Here is a 24,532-nt window from a genome sequence, read left to right on the forward strand (position 1 = left end):
AATAACCTGAGGATTAGTAGGTTACCATTTATTTCAGTAAATTTGGCCAGGATAACTTTCCCTGGCGTTAGGTTATATGCAGATGATGTTTGTGTCCCTTTACTACTGCAAATTCATGAGTTTTCTGGTGAGATTGCTACATGCATATCAACCCTGTCTTAGGTATAAATGTGTCTGTAACCTCTGTCAGTATGAGAGCACCTAATTTCTATTTGAGTCATTGAAGTTTAACTAAATAACCTTTGGACTGGGGACACTGATCTATTGTAAATAGTTGTATTGGGGTTGCACCTAGTGCCTAAAAGTAAGAAAAAAAGCTTTTGCTAAATTATTTTTAATTATTAGCAACAGAACTCAAGTTTTGAAAAAGAAAATTCTTGACTACAGTAACATATGCAGTGATTAAAGGTAGTCATGACTTCATTTTAAGCTATATGTTTTCTTTTTAATTTTACTTTAGTGGGTGGTTTTTTTTTTGCATGTAAGAATGGTAGCTGACTGATGTCTTCAAGAACATGAGAAAAATCAGAAAAAAGGGTATTTTCTGCTACTTGAGGCTTTTAAGAATAAAATATTTCAGGTTGGATGAATGCAGTAATACTTTGAGTCTTAAGATGAGTTCATCCATAGAATAATAAAATAAAAGGAGTTTTCTCATGAAAGCAGCTGTATTTTATGTGCAATATAATATCTATCATCAAAAATTCTTCTATTTACTGTGCATTTTGAAAGTGCTGTTTTAGGAGGCCCTGAAGAGATTTGGGGATTTGAAATGCCTGTCGAATACTCTTGAAATAGTGATCCCAGACTTGCTTACTATTATGATGAGTATTCTTGCAAAGAGGTCTAGTTGGGTAGAAGGAGACTTGGCAGTGTTTTCACTAAGAAAGGGAGTATGAGTGAAAGATCAGAAAGATACTGTTAGGAAATGCAACCACATATAATTGTTTGGCATCCACATATAATTTTTACATAATCATGTCTGGAATTTTTGAAAGAATACTTAATTTTACGTTCATTTATTTTTCTCTCCTGTATTTTTGTGCCTTAGGTTTAGGTAGCAAACAAATCTATCTTAAGAATGGCGATTCGTCCAATGTGGCTGAACTGCTGGAAAGCTTCAAAAAAGATGCAAGAAGTGTTAAACTAAGAGCAGGAAAACATCAACTTGAAGATGTGACAGATGTACTGAAAAGTTTTCTTTCTCAAATAGATGATGCACTACTGACTAAAGAACTTTATCCATTCTGGATCTCTGCATTAGGTAAGGTATTTAATAATATTCCATACAATAAAGGTTATATGTACATTTTCAGTATCAAGTTTGAGGGACTTGTTAATTTACTTATCCTGTGTCAACCCATGTTATTTCATAACTGGCAAAACAGTGTAGTGAGGAAAAAAATATTTGGGGCATGGCTGCAATAGACACATGTTAATAAGAGATGATTTTTAGAATGTCCTTTAAAATGTTAGTTTCTATATTGCAGTATTTGCAAGCTGCAAGAAACAAGTGGTTTCCCTGCCAAACTGTGCTATAAAATTGCAGGCACAGCAGTAAGAGATGCAAGGGAAATGCTGACAGAATGTTAGTTTCTATCTGAATGCATAGGAGTCACATAGGATATTTCTGTGTGGCACATTTTGTCTTTATAAAGAGATATTAAAGCATATTCCTCTTTGATTTTATGTAAGTTCAAATATATGGATGTTGCTTTAATACGAGCCACTAGACTTTCAAGAAATTAAAATATTATCAATATTAGACATTTTCGACCTTTAAACTCAATTTCAGAGACTAGAGGAAAAAGTATTAAGAGTTTATTCACTTACCACATGATTAATTGCATCAGAAAACAGAAGTTCTGAGGCAGTTTAGATTTGTCAGCTCTTTTTAATGGTGTTACAGTGATTCCCCTTCCTAATCTGTACACATGGCTAAAATTCTACTTCAGCTTTACAACAGAAAATCCTGTCCTGTTAAGTGATACAGAAGGTACTTCTTGGAAGACTAAAATATTTAAGGAAATGGAGAAGAAGGCCTTTAAACTGTTGTTTTGTTATTTACTTTTTCTGCCAATTACGAAAGAAATCAAAACACAGTGAGTAGTTAGTGAAGAGCACCATCAATCAGTCAGAAGATTTCTGTGCTTTCTTTTCAGAAACTTGAGAGAAGCAAGGGACTGAGAGGGAAAAGCTAACTAATTAAATGCACTCTACATTAACTTTGTATATGCCCTGAGCATAATGGGGCAGCACAGGAAGGCAGACTTAAGGTAGAAAACGGTGGTTGTGTTTCAGATGCTGTCATTCCCAAATCTGGAATTCCTGCCATTGGCCTTGCCATTGTTCAGCTATATGTAACTTATTTACCAGCCCTTTCCCTTGTTCTCCTGTAATCAGTCTTACATATGCTTAGATGCTCAAACTACTTTGTGCTCTCAGACACTTTTCCAGTAAATATTTAAAATACAAAAAGGTCTTTTCCTTTCTCTTTGCTGGGAACTCTTATAAATACATTTGCACTTGTGCATATGGAGTTGCACTCACACATGTACATCCTACAGATTAAATATACTTTGAGAGAAAATGCAATTGCTGTTCTGGCCGTAATCTTAAACAGTGGCAAATGGTGCTTGAATGTAGAACTGTCTCTCTTTATTGGTATTTCCCTGAACTGGTGTACAATAGTAGACATTTTTAATAATATATTTTCAGCATTGCCTTTATGAAGAAGAGGTTGATTTGGTAAATAGTAATTTTAAAAGACTAGAAGCTGCTGATATAGTTAATGAGAACTGCTGTTGGTTTTTAGTGTGCATTGTTATTAATGCTCAATGATTATTATTTCCTGGCAGATACGCAGAATGAAAAGGAGCGTGTGAGGAAGTACAGAGCTTTTATTCAGAGTCTTCCGCCAGTCAATAGAGCAACTTTGGCTGCTTTAATTGAACATCTTTACAGGTCATTGCAAATAAAGCATTGTAGCAGAGAAATTATTGTAATGTGTTCTCAGTATAACTCTACAATATATGAAATGTGGCTTGTTTCATTCACCAGTAATCACAAAAGCTTATCTAGTTGCAGCAATTAATTGCATTTGAATTCCTTTAATTGATAATGTGTTTTTTCTTTGGTTGTATTTTTAGCTGTAGGTATCTATAAAAATCAATGGATTGGAGCAGGCTTACAGGGAGAGAGGGCTGCCAGTGTATGTGTCCAAGTAGGGTAATTTTTGATGTAGCTTCTTTATGCAATTTCATTTTACTCCAGTCTACTAGTCTTCCAGAGAATTGTTGCAAATGGTTCTTGAAATTAAAATATTTTTTTTTCAGTGAAAATGTCCTTCTCCACAATCTGTTTTGCACATAATAACTTTGAGAATTACCTACCCTTCCTGTTTTTCATCAGTGCTTCATTTAACTGAGGTAGCAGTAGAGAATATCCAAAATACAAACTTGTTTAAGCACCAAAGGTCATGACTTATTCCTAGATCAAATAAGGGGCAGAAAATTTGTAAAAAATATTTGACAGGATGATTCTGAGGTGTCAAGGTTAGATAGTACTGGTCTATGTTATATCATCTATTGAACAAGTCAAATTATATTTTTGGTGAATTGCAGTGAGTATAGAATAGGTAGAAACTTCTCTTTGCAGAATGCTGTGTTCAGAAATTATGGTACATAGCCAGGTACATTGCCAATGTAATTTAAAAATATTTATGTGATTATGAAATTGATCGGTGCCATTATTTGGATAAAGACTGTGCTACATATTGTGTTTAAGAAGTTTCTAAGCATGTCCAATTAGAGATACTAATATGATGTTGCATCTGTTCTGAAAGTAGTATGAATTCATGCATTTAATGGCCAAAATTCTGTGGTAGTTTAAAGTGTTTGCCTCTAAAAAAAGATATGTTATGTGAACAACAGGAGTAATATGAAAACTTTACTATAGGGATAGGAACTAAGAAGGACCTAATTTCTTTCCACATTTTTTTTTGATCTTTGATCTCAAGTTTGTAGGATATACTTATATTACATAATACAGTGAAACTGTGTTTGGCATTGATTTGGCCTCACCTGGAGCTCTGTGTGCAGTTCTGGGGTCTGCAGTTAAAGAATGTTAAGGTGTTTGAATGTGTCCAGAGGAAGGAAGGCAGCAATGCTGGTCAGAGGGCTGGAAGGAATCACCTGTGGGGAGTGGCTGAGGACTCTGGGCTTTTCTGCTTCAGAGAAAAGCAGGCTGAAGTGTGGCCTCATTGCTCTGTGCAGCTTCCTGAGGAGGGGAAGGGGAGAGGGAGGTGCTGATCTCTTCTCCCTGGTATCTGGTGATAGGGTGAATCATGGAAATGATTCAAAACTGCATCCAGAGAGGTACCAACTTGTTGTTAGGGAGGATTTCTTACTAAAAGGGTGGTCAAACATTGTAACAGGCTTTTTAGAGGGATGGTGGATGACCCAAGCCTGTCAGTGCAGTTGGACAGTGCCCGTAGCAACATGCTTTAGCTTTTGGTCAGCCCTTAAGCAATCCAGCAGTTGGACTAGATGATCAGGTATTCTAACTCAGGTATTCTATTCTGGTTTTATTGTTTTCTATTCTAAGTAGTTTTGATATCACTTGAAATGCAGCTAGAAAGTTTTCATTTCTGTAATGAGAAATAAAGAGTATAAAAAATATTAAATAAATAATAGTACATGTTTTCATTGCATTTAATGTAGTAACCTTTTTTTTAAGTGCTCTCCATATTCTGTAAAGGAGCCTCAGACAATCAAAGGAACAATGAAACTATCTAGATATGTTTATTTTTCGTTCAACAGAGTGCAGAAGTGTTCTGAAATTAACCACATGAACCCTCAGAATTTAGCCGTGGTGTTTTCCTCATGCTTATTTCAAACTAAAGGCCAAACCAGTGAAGAAGTCAATGTAATTGAAGATCTAATTAAAAATTATGTACAACTTTTTCATGTACGTATCTTTATATGCATCCTAACTGCTCAGATGTTAGAGATTCAAAAATATAAAAATCTGCTTTAAAATGGTCTTCCTACTAGTTCAACAATCTGAGAATTTACAGGGTTTTTGAACTCTTAATTCAGTGGATGTTTTTCTTGTCCTGCTTTAAATTTTATTTCCCAATTAGTTTAACCTGTGTAGGAAGGACTATTTGTGGGATGCTGTGAGCTACTGTTGTCCAAAATGATGCTCATTCTCCTTGCTAGCAAAAGCTTACTAACTTTAGGATTTTTTTTAATTATGACTATTAAAAATACTGTTTCTAATCAGATTTTATAGGCCTGATCAGAACTGAAGCATAGAAGGATTTTGTGTTCTTAGTCTCTGAACTGTGATTGCAATTTGTTTTGTTTGAAATAATGTTAAATCCGATTGGATAGAAAAGCTACTACTAGCAGCAATTCATATTAGCCATTTTGATTTGGAGTTGACTGTGCCGCTATAACATTGTTCTGCAGTTTTTCATTGATTCCTCTCTATTTCAATATGTATTCCATGAAATTTATAATAATGAGTTCCATCAATGAAGAGCTGTTTCTGACTGATAGAATATTTTGCATGCCTGCTTCTATGAGAACATGATTGGCGATATTGGCAATTGTTGCCGTAACTGTTATTAATCACTCCAAAATTATTTATTTTTACAGATACATGAAGACCAAGTCAAACAAATGGACATAGAAAACAGTTTTATTACAAAATGGAAAGACACTCAGGTAAGTTAGGCATGGATAAAAGGGAGTGAGGCCTTAACATCTCTGTACATAGGTGTGGCTGCTCTACTGTTCATCACTGAGACAGCATCACCCCAGGCACTGCACAGATGCAAAGTCACGCTTGAACCAGGTGGGAGATAAAGTGGCTCAGCTCACCTTCTTCCTCTCCTCATCAGTTCTCCACAGCAGTGTGCCAGTTAGGGTTAAAAAACAGGCTTCCAGTTAGGGTTAAAAGTAATGATGTGGTGCAATTGAGTGATGTAACAACAGTGCTGTAATCATGTAAGTGTCATGGGTAATTGGAAGCTTAGGCCTCAAGCAGCTACAATTAAGAATTATAAGAATTCTTTACATTTAATGACTGAGAGTCTGACATCATTGCATCAAAATGTGTGCATATAAGTGGGAAAATCAGTGATGTAGATCCTTAATACTTTGGAATATACAGGCTGCCTCAGTACTATTATCTCTGGTTATGCAGAATGTTCAGAGAACAACGGAACTGAATTTCTGCTGAACTCCTCAAAGTTCACATGTCTGAAATGTCACTGAAGTTCTGTTCCAGGTGGCACTTCATTAGTCGCTTTTCATTTTCTGTCCACCATATACTTATGCCAGCTGTTGCAGTAATTTACATCACATTTTCTATCCATACGGTTGTTTATGTGAGCCCAGTGGAAATCATGTGTCAGCTTCATTCTTATTTCCAACCTTTTTCTGTAATATCATCTGAAAAGCAAATTTTATAACTAAATGAGCCTTTTTGAGTCTGTGCCACTATAATTAGGCAGCTTTCTTCAAAGTAGCTTTGTAATGCTTTTCCTCACAAATGTTTCCATTAGTTTTCTATTCTCAAAGACTAAACTAACTTAAAAGTTGCTGGATTTCAGAACGTGAATGTTCTTTAAAATTCAGCACTGCCAGTTATTTTTTCTATAGAAATGTAATCTTAGCTTCTGTAAATTGGTCAAAATGTATCCCAAAGCTGAACTGTTTATATATATATATATATGTGTGTGTGTGTGAATATATGTATGTTTCTATATATTTTTCTTTATCTTTTCCTCTGTTTGTAGTAGTATACAAATAAGTAGCATCACTATCAATACCATTCTCACAAAGGAAGACAAAAGTTATCTTAGTGTTAATTTGATTATGAATTCTTTGTATTTGCCTATTAATAGAATGATATGCCTTGTGGTAGTTCCTGTTTCTGCCTTAATTTTTCTTCCTGTGCTCTGATCATCACTTATTTTTTAGGAAATATTTTTTGGTGGTGGACTGAGATGAACTGCAATCTTTTGAAGATGCCTATGACTATACTAAAAGGGAATTAGAGCAGGCAAAATGTGAGACATTTTTAACTTTAGAAAAATAAAGTAATTTCTCATCCATGAAAATAATTTTATTGCCATAGATGAGCAAACCTAGTTAAAATGGAAAATACTACATATCCCTTCTCATAAATCATTCTTTTTGTCGTGATCATAAAGTGTTGGATTTACTGCCTTTCTAATTTCTTTCTGAGCTTTTTGTTGTTAGACATTCTTAAATAACATTTGTTAGTCTTGAGCATATGAAATTTATATATGTCATAAATTTGCTTTATCTGATTATTCCACATTAGCATTGTGTGCAGAGTCTAGCCTTTTTTCCAACAAATTTGAAGAGCTATATTTAACAGTGGTTGATATCAGGAGCATTTGTTTTAATTCCTTCTTTAATTAGGTAATGACAAGTTTTCATTGTGATTAAGAACCATAAATACACTATTTGTAGTAATGGATTTTTATTTTTTTGGTATGTACATATGACTGCATGGCTGAAATAGTCTGTTATTTGTAATTTTTCATCTCACTTTTAACTAAGTCTTTTTGGGGTTACAGTCCTTTTTCATTGTTTTAAATTCTATTAATCTGTTTTGATTCTGAAGTGAACCTGACTAACCTCCAAATCAGAGTTATGGGTGTGGCAGTTTAAGATACTGAGATATGCTCATGTCTTAGACTTTGTAGTCTTAAAGGTAAATTTAAAATTTCCACTTATGCCATGTTGCCCTTAGTTTTCCTGCACTTGGATGTATATTTGTAAATTAATGTTAATTTTGTTTGATGTGATTCAGTTGGATTTATTCAGGGTTTAGATTTTTCTCCTGAATCTGTGAATCGGTATTTTTTTTCCTTACACTAGTTAAATAATTGTATTCTCCTCGCTAAAAATGTTTATTTTTAACAATCAAATTTTTTAATTCTTTCTTTTTAGGTTTCCCAGGCTGGAGATTTGCTTATTGAAGTTTATGTGGAAAGAAAGGAGCCAGACTGCAGTATTATAATCAGGGTTAGTGTATAAAAATGATACAGTAATTTTTATGATGCACTTTTTCTTGAAGAATATCACATTTATTTTAATGCATGTTTTTGTATAAGTACACAATGGAAGTATGAACTTTTGTTTATCCCTGTTCTTTTAAATATTTTAAGAATTTGGTGTGTTGCCTTAATTACGTGAAGACTGATTATTATGCATTTTTGCATTTTTGAGAGAAATTTTGAGAAAAATGATACAATTTTAAAGCAGAGGTGTCCTGCTTTAGTTCTGCTGTAGTATGCAACAGTGTAAATTCTCCCAGCTCTACATGTGCAGCACATGAGAGCATTAACAAATACACAATGAATGTTGGTTCTATTTAGAAGTTACTAGCATTAAAGTGACATTCCACCTTTCTTTTTGTCTGTGGCTTTCTTCTTTCTTTGAGTGTTAAGAAACTAAAGCTTGTTACTAACTATAATAGAGATTTTTGAGCTTTCTATTTAATAGTGTATTTAAACACCTGCCTCTCCATGTAGTGGTGTTCTGTTATTTTTATTACACCTCTCTGGTTTTGTTTCCTTTTTGTTCTGCTCAGCATATGACACTATGTTTGTACATATATGGGGTATGTGATATACATAGATGGACATATACAGATAAAAAATGCTTTTTAAAATAGGAATAAAAATAGGAATACACATCGCTAAGATAAAAAAAATGGTGCTTCTCTAATATTTATCTTCCCACACCCAGGAAAATATATGAAAGCTTTTTTTTTTTTTTTCCAATTTTTTCTGGGGTAGAGAAAATGAATTTAAAGCTAACAAGTTAATAGTCATCTTAAAAATATAACTTCTATCTCATGGAAAAGAATAAGGAAAGCCTGCTGGAATCTGATGGATATTTTGTGGGTTTCCAGCTCAATTTTTTCCCCCTTTTTTGTTTTCCCTTAGGGAAATTGCAGGAAGGAAGACTTTGAAAAAATGTATCAGAAATCAGTAATTGAAATGTATTATAAACTGACTCACTTTGTATTACAGGTATCACCTTTGATGGAAGCAGAGGAATTAACTAATGATGTTTTAGGAATCAAAAACATTATTCCCAGCAAAGATGATATCTGGGCTGCTTTTGAAGTACTTGAAAATGGAGAATTAGGTTAGTGACTCTTAAATGTATGTGTGTCAATCAGCTTTTATTATTTTATTTTTTCAATACTTAATATAATCAAAAGTTTATTTAAAGACTTCATGAAAACAAACGAAAAATAGCCTTCATGCCAATGTTTTACATTTTGTTGTTGTGGCATCTGCATGACTTCTTTCTTCACTTTGCCAGAAATGATGTGATGAATTGTTTTAAACTACTTATAAATTATGGGCTGAGAAGGTGTTCTTTATATTACAGTGCTTTGCAGTTCATTAATCATCAGCTACAGAAAAGTAGGTCTTACCAGTAAGTCATATTGGAAAACCCTATTTTCTTAAGAATGTCAGCACTTGATTTTATAAGCAATAATGCTTTCCAAAAAATTAAATGAGAAAATACATGTCATACTTAGGGGAAAGGATCTTTTCTATTTTGCTAATTCAAATGTTTAATGTACATAGGTGAATAAAGGAGGCATAAAGTATGTAACTCTTTACACACTTTAAAGTGTGTTTTTGGCAAGTGGCATTATGGTGTATGGAGCAGAATCTTGAATAATTTGTTTGAAATATGGTTCTGTTGCCAGCAAAAGCAAATGTCACATGGCCACAATATTCATGAATGATAAAGAGGCTTTAACATTGGGAATACTTCATACATGCTGGAACGTGTTTAAAATGCTGGAGAATTTACTTGATAGAGATAACTAAAATGATGTAAAGTAGTAGGGATTTTGTCAATTAAAACACATTTTGATGAATATTCCCTGAGGTAATCTTAGGGAATTTTTTAAGAATACATGGAAACAGAAATATGTAACATCTATTTGCATTTCCTAGTAAGTTTCTGATCTTAACTGTTTCCATGTTGCAGAGGAGGACTGTGAACTTGTTTATTTCTATAGTGAAGATACCTGTTTTCAAGTCAAGAAAAAAAAAAAGAAAGTGGACAAAATAAGATTACTAAATATTGTTCTAATATTTTTGTTTGTTTTGTTGTATTTGATTTTCAGATGTGCTTACAATAATTCTTTCAGTTTTACTAATATTACTTATGTCCTCAGTCTTGACCCTGGCAGTATTAGGATGGAAGTTTATTCTCCCTTTCAACTGAAAATCAATTATCCTGAGCCTTCTTCATATCTTACAGTCTGCTGGTGGTGCTGTACAGAGATGTAATACAGAGTTAGTTTCCAGATTCATAGATGTGGATGACAACTGACAAAGAATGCTAGCATCTCTTATCTTTAGAAGAGTCCTGATAATTCCTGCAAGTGCAGTAGAAATCATATTTCTTTAGACGGAATAACAGAAAAACTTTTGAATTATATTTTCTTAAACTTGGTATATCGACACAGGAACATGCAAACCAAACTAGATATGGCCAAGAGAACATTAAAGTAAATAAACAGATAGACCCCACAACAGCTTCTTCATGCATTTAGGTGCAGCAACTAATGTTTTAGTGGGGTATGGAAATGTTGTCTGAACTAATGACTATAGAAGACAAACAAAACTAAGCTAAGAGTGAGACATAGGGCCCTACATAACACAATAAATATGGGCAGGACATTAGAGTATATCCTACTGAAAGAAGAGTTTCCAACACAAAGTGAAATGGCACACCAGTGTTTTAAATCCAAAACAACCAACCAAAAAGCAAACTAAATTAGGTCCTAATTCATCACGTGACTCCTGTCAGCAGAGACTGTGTTGATGAAATGTTTTCTTCATGGATCCCTTTCTGGAAGAATCAGTGCATCAAAATGTGTATTGCTGTTTCAAAATAAAAACAATTTTGTAGTAAAGAGACACTCAGGTAGAGACACTCCTGTGATCCTGCGGCTGAACCTGACAGGTTTGCAGAGGACAAGAGCACAGAGAAAGTTACTTCTAGAAAATGTTTGGTCCGAATGTGACACTGAAGAACTGAAAGACTACTTGAGTCTTTGCTCCTGCAGGTTGATTCTACTAGTGTCATTTGACAAACACCATGAGGCATTTACAAATTAGTTCAGATAGTGACACATAATGACAGAAAAAAGTTTGCATATTTCTTTCAAATGTGCATCAGTAATCATGGTGTCTTTCTGATAAAAATTAATTTTCTGCATCTGCATTTTTTCCTGGTGCAGTCTGCTGCCTGTCCAGTGCATGGTGGTATGCTGCTTGCTACACTGAACCCTGAATTTTTTTTACTTTTTAAGTTTTTATTTTATTTTTTAATATATACTGTCAGGAAAACAACCCCTGAGAAAGCAAGAAAATTAGAATAATATTTTATAGAAAGTCAGTTTTTAGTAATAGTTAATGTTGTTTAAAGTGAAAATTACTGGTTTAGAACATTTACTAGCATATGATGACCTAAGTGAAAGAAAGGGTAATCAAATGTATGTGTTGACTGCTTGCTTTTCAAAATACTAGAATTGCAGTATTAAAAATCAGCTAAATTATTTGCATATAGAAAAGTTGCAATAATTGATGATTTTATCAAGCCTAATGCAAAATATTTAATACCATATGCTTTTACAAAATAGGGTGTATATAATTTTTTTAATAATAAGTGATTGATGGATAGTTTGTAAATGAGGTGTGTTACCAGTAAAATAGTTAATGGTTTTCAGCATGATGATTTATGTACCATGTAATCCATGATGACAGATGGTCTTAAATGTAACTATAAATAAAACAGTAGGTGTTTACTGTGGGAGTGCTGGTGTTCTAGGAAGATGTGGTGATTTGCCAGTCTCTTGCCTCTGATTTTAAAGTTCTTCTTAAAGTGGATTTTCTCTCTTGTACAAAGGCATCAAGTGTTTAAGCTTTATCTCGTTAGAGTCCAAAGTTTCCCAAAAATTCAGAAGTTTTACCATTTAAAACAAAAGGGCCAGAAGAAGTAGTGATAATGAAATAGGGGTTGAGCTGCTATCTACAAAATGGTATTCTTGTTAGGCTGCTTTGGTGTCATATCTGAATAATGAAATATTTGTATGGGTGGTATCACAGCTTTACAGGTAGCATAGGTAATTTTGCATCCCAAAACAGCAGTGGCTTTTTCTGTCATTAAAGTGTGTTATTTGTGGCTTCTGCTTTCTGAGGCTCTAGTATTCAGGTGTTCTAGAAAATGCCTTCTGCTAGACTGTAGTGCTGGAGAGTCCCCAAGCAGCTGTTGACATTTCATATTCATCTACCATAGCAGGAATGAAAAATGAGATTATGGCTGCATACTTTGCCCTTCAGTACTCAAGGGACATGGCTAGACTGTGTGACCCAACATGACTGTGTCGTAGGGGTGTGACTTTTCAGGAGCCATACCCATCTCTTCTCAAGACCTGACCCAGATCAATTGGTATGCAAATGGGAACACAGATCTATTGGAAAAATCTCTCTTTGGAGATAAAATGACATTTGAGCCCACAAAGCCATTGTTAAGGCTTTTGTGGGTTCATGAATTACAGCAGGTGCTTGCTGCTGAGCAGGTGAAAGCCTTCAGGGATGTGAGTGTGTCTTCTCCCACTCACATCAGTGTTGCATCAGGCTGTGCTGTTCATGTGACACTCAGATTTCTGCTGGATCTGGTAATGCAGATTTAGGGACAATTTGCAAGATCTTTTCTGCCTTCATTTGGTAGGTGAACTGGGGTTTGTATGGAGTACTGGCTGGGCTTTCTTATCACTGCAGTTTTTCAATTCTGTGTAGGTCTCAGAGTTTCTCTTCTAGGATGGATGATGCCTATCAAAAATGTGTGTTTGAGCATCTGAAGTTTTGCAGTGCACACATACAGTCTAGTCATGCCTTCAGTGGTAGTTTAATCTTGCAGTACTTTTTGTACAAGATTGAAATACACAGGGCAAGTTTGGATATTCCCTAGCCACTGCAACAGGGAGATCTAGTAAGACCACATGCTTTTCCCCTCTAGTAAAAAGAATCTAATGAAACCAGGAATCTGTTTCAGTCTGCTTTGATCAATAACAGACAGTATAATCCATACCAGTTGGAGGCATTTTTTTTCACTGTGATCGCTCCAAATTCTTTGGTTCTTTGAATGCAGAGAATCGGTAGTTATGATGTTTCATTTTCATACTGAGCATAGGCCAATAAGGCACAGTATAGTTGGAGGTCTCAGTTCTGTTTGATCATATTTAGGCATGTCCTGTAATTGGTCCTAACTTTTGTATTTAGTTTGAAAGCAATGCTTTTGTGTCTTTACATTAAAAATTTAACATTAAAAAAGAGTCACTGAACATTTGGCTACTGTTTGTTTAGTTTTATGTTCATTACCTGTGCAAACACTGCCAGCAAAGGTATAGTCAGTAAAGTGCCTAATTGTCTTATTTTTGAAAGCAGTATTTTTCTTCTATAGTTCAAAGTCAATGAGACCTTGTTGTTTACAGACAAATGTAACTTGTGAGTGCCTCCAATATTGTTGGGTTTTCTCTTTTATTTTAATTCTAGTTTTTTATGTTTTGTTTCTTTGGCATTTTTCAGAACGTCCTCTGCATTATACAGAGAATGTGCTAGAACAAGTTCTTCACTGGAGTTCACTACCAGAGCCTGGCACTGCATATCTAATAATAAAGAGATTTCTAACAACAGACATGGTGAATCTCTGCAGTGGTATGTAATTTTTTTAAAATTTAGTTATTTTACATGGAAATATGAGGATGGCAATTGTTTTCATTGGAGCAAAGTGTCCCAGTACAACTGAATTACTGCTACTTCATTAAAATTGCAGATTTACAGAGGGTTGTGGTGACTCCCTATGGAAACACAGAGATTATGGATGTTTGTTTCTACAAATTATAAGCTCTCCCATTGAAATATAAAAGTGTACAGAAATTCTGCAGTCAGTTCACACTTTGTGAGCTTCTGCTGTGAAGCTTGAAACTGGTCTTATCTAGGTCATACTGTGGGAATATATTTATATAACTATGGTATGCTAATAGAAATTTCTATTAACTAATTTGATGCCTCCAAACTACAAAGCTAATTTCACGGAATCAGAATATTCTGAGTTGGAAGGAGCCCAGAAGGATCATCAAAGTCCAGCTCCTTGCCTTACATGGGACAGCCCCATGAATAACACCTGTGCCTGAGAGTGTTGTTCAGACACTTCTTGAACTCTCAGTCAGGTGCTGTGACCACTTCCCTGCGGAGCCTTTTCCATTGCCCAGCCACCCTCTGGGGGAGGCTTTCCTGATATCCAACCCGAGCTTCCATTATGGAACTTAAGATCATTCTGTTATCCTGACACTGGTCACCGCAGAGAGGAGATCAGCGTCTGCCCCTCTGCTTCCCCTCACAGAGAAGCTTTTGACTGCAATGAGGCCTCCCCTCAGTCTCCTCCAGGCTGAGCAGACCAAGTGACCTCAGCCACTCTTTATACTTGAGGGCTTCCCCTCAAGGCCCTTCACCATCTTTGTTGCCCTCCTTTAGACACTCCCTAATAGCTTTATAGCCTTCTTATATTGTGGTGCCCAAAACTGCCCCCAGCACTGGAGGTGAGGCCGCCCCAGTGCAGAGCAGAGCAGGACAATCCCCTCCCTTGCCCAGCTGGTGATGCTGTGCCTCATACACCCCAGTCTAGGATAGGGTTGGCACACATGGCTGCTGACTCACATTCAACTTTCTGTTGACCAGGACCCCAAGATCCCTTTCTGTGGCATCGCTTTCCAACATCTCATTCCCCAGTCTGTCTGTACATCCAGGGTTACCCCATCCCAGGTGACGTTCTCATTTGAATGACATACTCAAGCAACTAAATAATTTGGAGGGTATGTGGCCTTTAGAAGGGACCTAACACTTAAAATACAGATGAAGTATGTAGTGAAAATATACAGTTTAAACATTGCCCCAGTCTATTTTTTTTTTCCACATAACACCTGGCTTTAAAAGTCTCCTGTGTAGTATGTATTATCTGCTTTGCGAGAAGTGGAAGCTTGGGAGTTCAAAAATTATATCCTGTTTTCAAGCAGTTGAAATCCTGTGTGCTATCACTGTATAATGTGTGATGGTAACACATGATGGCTGGTTTAATCTTCATCTTATTTTATCTAATGACTCATTCAAATATATCTGTCTTTTCCTCTCTTTCTCATATATGGAAATGTTAAACTTTCCATTCTATATATCTCATCTTGATTTCAAGAAGTAAAATTTATGCTAATATGCTTATTCTTCTGAAAGTAATGGCCTTCTTCCTCCATGCTTTATTCCTGTAAAAGTATATTTCACAAATGTGAACGAACCTGAACAAGTGTGCTGTTCATGACTTTTATGGTAGGGTTTCACTGTCAATAAATGTGTGATAGCAGATCATGAATGGAGAGAATTGGCCTACTTCATTAAAAGCTAGATATATGAACTCCCATTACCTCACTAGGTATGTGTTGAGATCAGGAGAGGGAATGGGTCACAAGGGTTGTGTGAATTTGTGTGAATCACTGCTCTAAGAAACACATAAAGATTAGGCTGGTGTCAGTTTATAAAATGTAGTAAAGGAGAGATCTGCTGCTATTTGCACTCCTTCGTATCTCCTAGATTTTGCATCCTTTTGTTCCCCCAGCTTATTACAGTAATGGTTTGCATCAATTCCATTCAGTTTGATGTTACTGTAGACACACTGTCTTTTGACTGTTTACATTTAGTGATTTTCTAATGTTTGTTTTAAAATAGTTAAAACTTTACCAAATAAATTATGTTGGTTTTCTCAGTGGTTTGAAAAGGAAAATTTCTGCCATATTACAGGCTTACAGTGTTGATGTCTGCAAACTCCATGTGGCCGAGTAGTCTTGTGAATCCATCACTACATAGTGTCACAATGAGAAAATGTGCACAATGAAGTTACTGGGGAAGAGATGTTCCCAGTGTTTAGGGTAAAAGGTACTTAAGGTTATGGTGGGGCTCTCCATCTCAAAGTGCGCAGGAAATAACTGCTGGCTCGAAGGAAGAAGGGGAGACCTCAATCTTTTCTGTCTCTTACACTCTATATGTGGATAACTCCTTGTCACTGAATAATAGGGCTGGGGCCAGATGTCCAACCACTATGATTTGAAGTATGTTTTTAAGAGTGGATTCAGCCCATACGAACGGGTGACTGGGTGGATGGCTGTCCTCCTACTTTGCAGTAAAATTAATAGGACTTTGATAATTTAATGTTTATAATTTAATTCCATGAATATTCCTTGCTTTCCTGATTTATGTAATAATCTTAAAGACTAATTATTATATTCCAGACTATTTTTTTCCTGTTAATATTACTTGAGACATTTTCATTCTCAGAAGCTTTCTCCCTTTTCTTCCTGAGTCGATAATGTTGTTTGAAATAATGTTGGTTCAATAGTGAGCATAAGAAACAGCTCTTTCAGCTTCCTTTCATTTTGGCAGCTTATCACAGTCTTCTCTGTCAGTGCAACTTTTCCCATGCTCCTTATACATAGTACATTCCTGATTTTGATACTTATTCTCATCTTGTCCATTTTAAACTATTTTGTCATGTTCTGCAACTGAGATGAGCTCAGTTGTTCAGAGCAGGGTGCTGATAATTCCAAGGTTGTGGGTTGGATCCCTGGGTAGGGCATTCACCCAAGAGCTGGATTCTGTGATCCTGGTGGGTCCCTCCCAACTCAGACTATTCTGTGATTCGATAATCCAAACCTTACACTAAATTCTAAATGTTTGTTTTCTCTTGTATAGAAACCAATTTTCCTTTTCAGGGAAAAAATAGTTAGTTTATTTGTATTAATATGTTTCAGCAAATTTGTGGTGAGTTTTCTATTTTATTACAGTTTTTAGTTGCTAGTTCCTGACAATTAATTCCATAGCTTTTCATGCTTGCTGTAGGAGCACTCTTTCAAGTGCTACTCAGTAGGGCAAGATGTGCACTGTATTTTGGTATAATAGATACTCAAGGACAGCTTAACTCTATTTCAAGACCCCTTCTCCTTATGTAAAAATTTCTCATATTAAAGTTTTATTTGTTAGAAAACCAGATATTTTTTATTTGTTAAATTTGCTATAAATTCTGTTTATATACGTCCTTGAAATTTTTCCAGTACCGTGTTGTATAATGTGAGTGGTAAGTATTGATTTCTGAGAACAGGGGCTATTATTCAGAGATATTCTTTGAAATGCAAGCTTCTAAACCATAGGTGGATCGATCCTCCATGGATTAAGTGTACTTACTTCCTAGCTGCAAAGTTCTGTGAAGTTTAGCATATTTTGTAAAGTTTGTGTCTGTAAAATACATTCTGATTAGGACACATCCCTATTGTCTTAGTTTTATTTAATGAAATGCTGGCTTCTAAAGTATATGGAATATCATCAGTTTAGAGAATTATTTTCTTCCTCCTTCAGGCTATTCTAATATCTTTATAAGTATCAAGTGTTTGACAGATTTGCTGCCATAGGAGTGCTGTGAAGTTTAGAATGAGTTTTTGTCATGTTGCAAGCTGTGTGCAGAAATGTAAAGTCTTCCAGCTTGGTAAAGATGTGGAAGTATCCTGCTACTCTCATTTTGTATAGTTCAAAAAAAAATTTAAAAATAGAAAAAAGTGGTTATGATTGTGTTGATAAGGATTCATATTCTATTCTGAATGTGAAATAAATATTCTTATCAGCAAAAAGAGAATCAGGTTTTTTTAACTGATATATTTGCACTTATAACTGAGGACTTCTAAGTAATTTCTGATTTTAATTGTTGGAGTGTATTGATTCTAGGTTTAGATTCTTATTTTTTGATATTTTACCATGTACTGCTTCTTAATAATAGAGTTTTGATATCAGATGCTCAAAGTCTAAGTGGTATTTTAATGAAAAAAGCCAATTGAGTACTCAGGTAAGAATGAGCTTTTCAATACACATTACACCCCTTTTACATCAAAGTTTTATTTCTTATCCTGAAAGTAATGTAGTACAAAAGCTAGTGGTATTATTCTGTGACTCCTAAACAAGTTGGTTCAGTATTTCCTAAGTAAATGAATAAACTTACAGGAGGTACCTACACTTAGCTAAAAATAATAGGTGGTGAAAGCCAAAATATGGCATAAGTAGTATGCTTTTAGTGTTTGGGGGTAATTATTAGCCGTGTTAATCTGGCTCCCTCTTCAAGGTGGAAAGGTATTGAGTGGGGTGGAGGAGAAGGCTGCATCTGCCCACCTGCTCTCTTCTCATGTCTGCTGTCTGCTTCCAGCACTGTTTACCTCAGGGAGAAAAGCATACTTCAGAATTCTGCTGAATTCTGTGTTCTGTTATTAAGACAGTAGGAATTATTGTATTTTCCTTTGTTTTTCCTCACTTTAACTATTAAAGTGCCATTTTAGTTTGAGTTCCACTTCATATGCATGAGTCATAGCAGCATGGCAATGACTGTAATTATTGTTCAGAAGTTTTTGCTGGGGAAGAGTACTTACTGGGAAAAGCTGACAAAGTGGAAAAATATATGGATATTGAGCAGAACAGGAAACCTGAAAATAGCTAAATCTAATTTTTATGGAAATGTTTTGCCTCTCAAGCACAGAGATTAAAAGTATCCATGCCATACTCTTGGTATTAACTACACGTTATATGCTGAAAACATTCTTTGAATTAGAGTTTGTTGGTAGATTCTTTGCATATTATCATACAAGTGAAAGAGAGAAGACTTTTTTCCCACCAGTAATTAAAATAATAATGGTGTGAATATTTAAGAATGAATGTAGAATGTATGAATGTAGAATACATTAATATGCAATATGTATTGAAATGTAATATTTAGTGTATATAATATAATTAATACAATTATTTATGTATATATATAGCATAATACTAAATCAATTTTACCAATGTAATTTTAGTTTTTTGATATGCAGTAATACTTAAAATCTATGAGCTTCCACTGTTGTAAAATCCTCTAACAAAATGTTTTTTTTTTTTTCTTGGTAGAGAAAAATGAGAAAGGTACTGTGAAAGCAGGCAATCTGAAGTACAAGGAAGAGCCATCAAAACTGCTGTCTGGAAACAAATTCCAAGACCGTTACTTTGTGTTACGGGAAGGAAACTTGTTTCTCTATAAGGATATGAAGGTACAGCAGACAAACTTTGCATTAAGCTTTCTTCTTTGTTTGAACGAGAAAAGATCAACAAACAGATCAACATTTCTCATATGAAATGGCAACTTCTAGAATCTGGGTTGATGTCTAAGATTTTTGTCTTGCTGTTTCACAGATGTCTTAGTATAAGGAGTTTCTGTGGGTTCATCATTTAGCTATTGTAGTTATGCATTACTATAAGCTTAAAAAATTAAAAAGAGAACAATTTTTGGGTGCTTTGTGCTGACATTAAATTATTTGAAAACCTGCCATAGAAAGCTGCAGCAGAAGTAATATGGATCTTAAAGGAGTGCATGCCATTTTTTTCTTGATATTTCACACAAAACCCTTAAAAATTCAAACAACAGGGTTCTTATGCAGACACATCTTATGATAGAAGAGATTATAGGAAACAATAACTCTCAATACACTAGGAAAATATTTCCCTGCTTCCCAACAACATTTTTCAGATGTATTCTCAGTCCTCTAAAAACTAGTATGGATAATTAGGTTATGTATACTTCAGAATTCCATAGAAGTGAATTTAGTTATGATTAATAGCAGGAAGGGTTCAGTTTTAAATATTTCATGGGATTTTTCTTAAAATAGTGGGTTTGAGTGTATGCAGCTTGTGTGTAAGTATAAAGCCAAATAATATTAATAAAGAACTATGTTTTAGTTCCAATTATTTCTGGTTTAAAAAAAAAATCAAAGTTTCAAGTGGTTTTATTTTTGCTGACTGCTGTTTTTTTCCCACCCAAAAAATACAGATATATATTACTGACCTTCCTAAAGTACTTTTTTTAAGACATATCCCTTGCTCACGTAAGCTAATGCACTGTATCTTCTTGTGAAGCTGTGGATACAATCTTAATTAGAATGACCCCAGAATGTCACAAATAATGTCTTACAATTTAGAGCTAAAACTCAAATTGGCACATATGTGAGAATAAATTAATATGCCCATAAAACCTTAATTAGTATCTTGGAAAGAATTTATGACAGGATTGTTTTACCACTTTATTATCTCCTCTTTTAAGCCATTCTAATTTATAAAAAAATTTAATTCCCCAACTCAGGAGGCGCTTTGAACACTTATTTTTAATTTTTTATTTTTAAATGCAAATGGCTATACCCTTCTGATCAAATAGTATATGAGTTTGTTTTAAATTTTTTGAGAGATATTAATCTACCATGAATAATCTTGGTTTAATTTTAGTCATATTTAGGAATGAATAGTAGGAACGCTTGACATTGCAGATGGAAAATTGTAGTTAATAAGGCCACATGTACTAATTAATTTATAAATTCTCATTAATAGCAAATTAAATTTGTATATGCAGGTGGAGATACATTCTGTTCAGTGTTTCTCTTGTTCAAGAGCAATTATCAAAAACATTGAAAGTTTCCATTAATACTGTATGCTAAATTGCTATATTGTGTTAATTGACTGAAATAATTTACCCCTTTAATGTTCTGTTGCTAAGAGATAAGCTCACAGACAAAAAAAATGGCTCCCTTAAGGTGCATTATTTTGAGAAGTATGCAGTTGTTTAAGTTAATAGTATGTTCTGCAGGGGTATTTTTTTATCCTGGCAGTACCCTTCTTTTGAGCAGGAAGTTACACAAGAATACCAACCATAAAACTGTTGTGTGTTTTGTTGTTTTTTAAGTTCTCTTAAGTGCCTCTTTTTTCCCACATTGGAGTGTTAGAAATTGAAAGCTACAGAATGGGAAATTGAGAATCTAGGGACAGTAAACACTAGGGAGTAGCTTTGTGTACTGGATTATAAGATTTATTGTTTGGTACAGTTTTTTCTACATTGAAAGCTAAAACACTTGACCTGAAAGTACTGAAGGAATGCTTTTGTGTTGTGTTAAATATTTTTCTCTGTAATAGTGTGCATCTATTGTTTCCTTTCAGCACTTCATCTTCCAGTAACATTCAGTTCTCACACCTGTGGGTCTATGTCTTCTGTAGATTGACTAGAGGTAGTTCAAGAAGGAGCAAGCAAGGAACCTCAGGAGATCCTTGTCCATCTTCCTGTGCACAGCAGGGATAGCAGCTGAGGTCAGGACATGTTGTGCATGGCTTTAATCTATTAAAGTCTTCAAAAACCCTGAGGACAGATAGCACAACCTTTCTGGGCAGCCTGTTGCAGTACCTGACTGTCCTCACGGGGGAAAGTTTCTCTGTCCTTAGATGTAGTCTTCTCACAATACAAAATGCCTCACTCAGTCTGCTTCAAACTTTCCCTGTAGGCGCTGGGGGCGGCTGTTAGTTCAGCCTCTCCTCCAGGGCAAGTGCTCCAGCCCCCAGATGGCCTGGTGGGCCCCTGCTGAGCCCTCTCCAGATTACTGATTCTCTTTTTTGTCTCAAGGATCCAAAAGATGCAGTCACACAAATAATAAGGAAAGGAGGAGAATCACTCTCCTCCACCTCCTCACTGTGCTTCTGCTAGCTCAGGAAAGGGAGAGCACCTTTGCTGTTAGGATACTCTGCTGGTTTATGCCCAGCTTGGCACCTGCCAGCACGCTCTGGTCCCTATCAGCTGAACCGCCTCCCACTTCTGTCATTCAAAGAGTTTTTTCCTTCACCTGTGCAAGAGTTTGTGTATATCATTGTTAAATTTAATGAGATTCCTGTTCAATTTCTTTGTCCTGTGAAAGTCCCAATACTGGTGTTCTCCAGAAACCAGGTGGATTCCTTCTATCTCAGTGGGCTGCCCTTCCTGAAGAGATAAGGAGGAACAAAGCCCTGCCTTCCCTATTCCCTGTCCCATAAAAGTCAGGATATGTTATCCAGAGACTTCTTGTTGTTCAAAGACATAATTTGCTTTTTTTTTCATCCTGATTTAGCGGCCCTAGTGGCCTAATGGATGAATGGCCTAATGGACATGCCCCAGTGGCAATGTCTAAAACAGGGATTGTGAGTTTGAGTCAGTCAGCAAAGCTTCACCAAGGCCAAGTCCTGTCTGACCAACTTAGTGGTCTTCTATGATAAATTGACTATGTCAGTGGACAAGGGAAGAGTTGCAGGTGCCATTTGTCTGAAATTCTGTAAGGCCTTTGACATGGTCCCTCACAATATTCTTTTCTCTAAATTGGAGAGGGATGGAATTGATGGAGTGGACTGTTAGATGGATAAGAAAGTGGTTGGATGGTCACATCCAGAGGGTAGTGATCAATGACTCGGAGTCCTGATGGACATCAGTGACATGTGGTGTCATTTAGAAGTCCTTGCTGGGATTAGTGCTACTTAATATATTCATTAGTGACACAGAAAGGGGAATTGAGTGCTTCTTCAGCAGATGACACCAAGCTGGGGGTATGGTTGATACACCTGGGGAACTGGATGACATCCAGAAGGGCCTGGACAAGCATGAAAAGTAAGCCCATGGGAATCTCAGCAGGTTTAACATGATCAAGTGCAAGGGGTTGCACCTTGTTTGGGTCAACTCATGATATCAGCCCTGTCTGGGGGAACAGACCCAGAGCAGCCCTGCCAGGGAGGATTTGGTGATTCTGGTGGGTGAGAGGCTGGACATGGCCCAGCCATGGGCACTCACAGCCCAGAGAGCCAAAGGTGTCCTGGGCTGCACCCAGAGCCCCGTGGGCAGCAGGGGAGGGAGGGGATTCTGCCCCTCTGCTCTGCTCTGCCCTGGTGAGACCCCACCTGCAGGGCTGCAGCCAGCTCCGGGGGCACAGCACAGCAAGGACATGGACCTGGGAGGCTACCAGGTCAATTAGAGGGATATTCTTCCCCTGTACTCAGCACTGGTGAGGCCTCACCTGGAGTGTTGCGTCCAGTTCTGGGCCCCTCACTTTAGGAGGGACATTGAGGTGCTTGAGCATGTCCAGAGGAGAGCAACGAGGCTGGTGAGGGGCTTGGAGCACAAGCCATATGAAGAGCTACTGAGGGAGCTGGGGTTGTTCAGCCTGGAGAAAAGGAGACTCAGGGGTGACCTTATCACTCTCTTCAACTTCCTGAAGGGTGGCTGTGGTGAGCTGGGGGTCGGTCTCTTTCTCCGGGCAACAACAGACAGAACAAGAGGACACAGTCTCAAGCTGCGCCAAGGGAGATACAGGCTAGAATTAAGGAGGAAGTATTTTACAGAAAGAGTGGTCAAATACTGGAATCATCTACCCAGGGAGGTGGTAGAGTCACCATCCCTCAAAGAGTTTATAAAAAGACTGGATGTGGCACTTGGTGCCATGATCTAGTTGTAGTGTTAGAACATGGGTTGGACTCGATGATCTTAAAGGTCTCTTCCAACCTAGAATTTCTGTGATTCTGTGATATGGAGCACCTTGTCTGTGAAGGAAGGCTGAGAGGCCGGGCTTTGGTCATCCTTGAAAAGAAACCTATTTGTGGCCTTCTAGTACCTGAAAGGAGCCTAGGAGAAAGATGGAAACAAATATTTTAGAAGAGTGTAATGCAGAAGAACAACAGGAATGCCTTCAAACTGAGAGTAGGTTTAGATTGAGTATTACGAAACATTCTTTACTGTGAGGGTGGTGAGGCACTGGAACAGGTTACCCAGAAAAGCTGGGGATCCCATATCACTGGAAGTGTTCAAGGTCAGGCTTGATAGGGCTCAGAGCAACCTGGTCTAGTGAAAGATGTTCCTGTTCATGGAAGGGGGGTTGGAACTAGATAGTCTTTTAACCCAAACCATTCTCTGATTTGTGAAAAATTTTCACCATTCCATAGAAGAGGTTATTTAACAGAGAGCAATCCCATTTCCCATCTTCCTGTCTCAAAGAGTTTGTGTTCATATATAGCACCACATCTTCATTATTCTGATTATGTTACAGTTTTGTGATTTCTTGTGAACTTTAAATTCTTAATCAGTCTGCTTCCGGTAAAAGTGACTGGTACACTTCGTTAGTGGCAAAGAAAGAGATAAAATATTTTAATGATTTGCTAGAAAAGAGGGGTGCACTCCATGAAAGAAACTGAACTGTGAAATCAGTCATGTGGCATTTTCTCTTTGGCACATTCCTCATACAATAATTAGAATCTTACTTTATTTGCAGGCTAGCAAACCTGAAAAAGTGTTGCCTGTCAGTTCTCTGAAGCTTTATCTTGGAGTGAAAAAGAAAATGAAGCCACCAACAAAGTAAGAATAGAAAAGAAAATAACACAGTGTAAAAAGTATTGTAGTATCATCAATAAAGGGTAGCATAGAACCTTGTGGAGCAAAGAAAAGTCAAGAAGCCTATAGCAGTATACTGAATTAAATTATCCCCTGTAATATTATTTGTTCTTTTCCTG

At 36.3% G+C, this 24,532-nt stretch overlaps 1 protein-coding gene across 1 annotated transcript in view; it reads left to right on the forward strand.

Moving 5' to 3' along the window:
• The window catches only part of ARAP2 (ArfGAP with RhoGAP domain, ankyrin repeat and PH domain 2), a 114,775-nt gene that overhangs the window by 80,615 nt on the left and 9,628 nt on the right, over positions 1 to 24,532 (forward strand). The window contains exons 22-30 of the mRNA XM_059470118.1: positions 1,052 to 1,264; positions 2,859 to 2,964; positions 4,821 to 4,968; positions 5,664 to 5,732; positions 7,995 to 8,069; positions 9,083 to 9,200; positions 13,676 to 13,804; positions 19,109 to 19,248; positions 24,295 to 24,377. Of these exons, the coding sequence (XP_059326101.1) occupies positions 1,052 to 1,264; positions 2,859 to 2,964; positions 4,821 to 4,968; positions 5,664 to 5,732; positions 7,995 to 8,069; positions 9,083 to 9,200; positions 13,676 to 13,804; positions 19,109 to 19,248; positions 24,295 to 24,377 (1,081 nt within the window). The remainder of the gene's footprint in view (positions 1 to 1,051; positions 1,265 to 2,858; positions 2,965 to 4,820; positions 4,969 to 5,663; positions 5,733 to 7,994; positions 8,070 to 9,082; positions 9,201 to 13,675; positions 13,805 to 19,108; positions 19,249 to 24,294; positions 24,378 to 24,532) is intronic.

The sequence above is a fragment of the Ammospiza nelsoni genome, chromosome 4 (assembly GCF_027579445.1).
Source record: "Ammospiza nelsoni isolate bAmmNel1 chromosome 4, bAmmNel1.pri, whole genome shotgun sequence".
In the NCBI taxonomy this organism is placed as follows: domain Eukaryota; kingdom Metazoa; phylum Chordata; class Aves; order Passeriformes; family Passerellidae; genus Ammospiza; species Ammospiza nelsoni.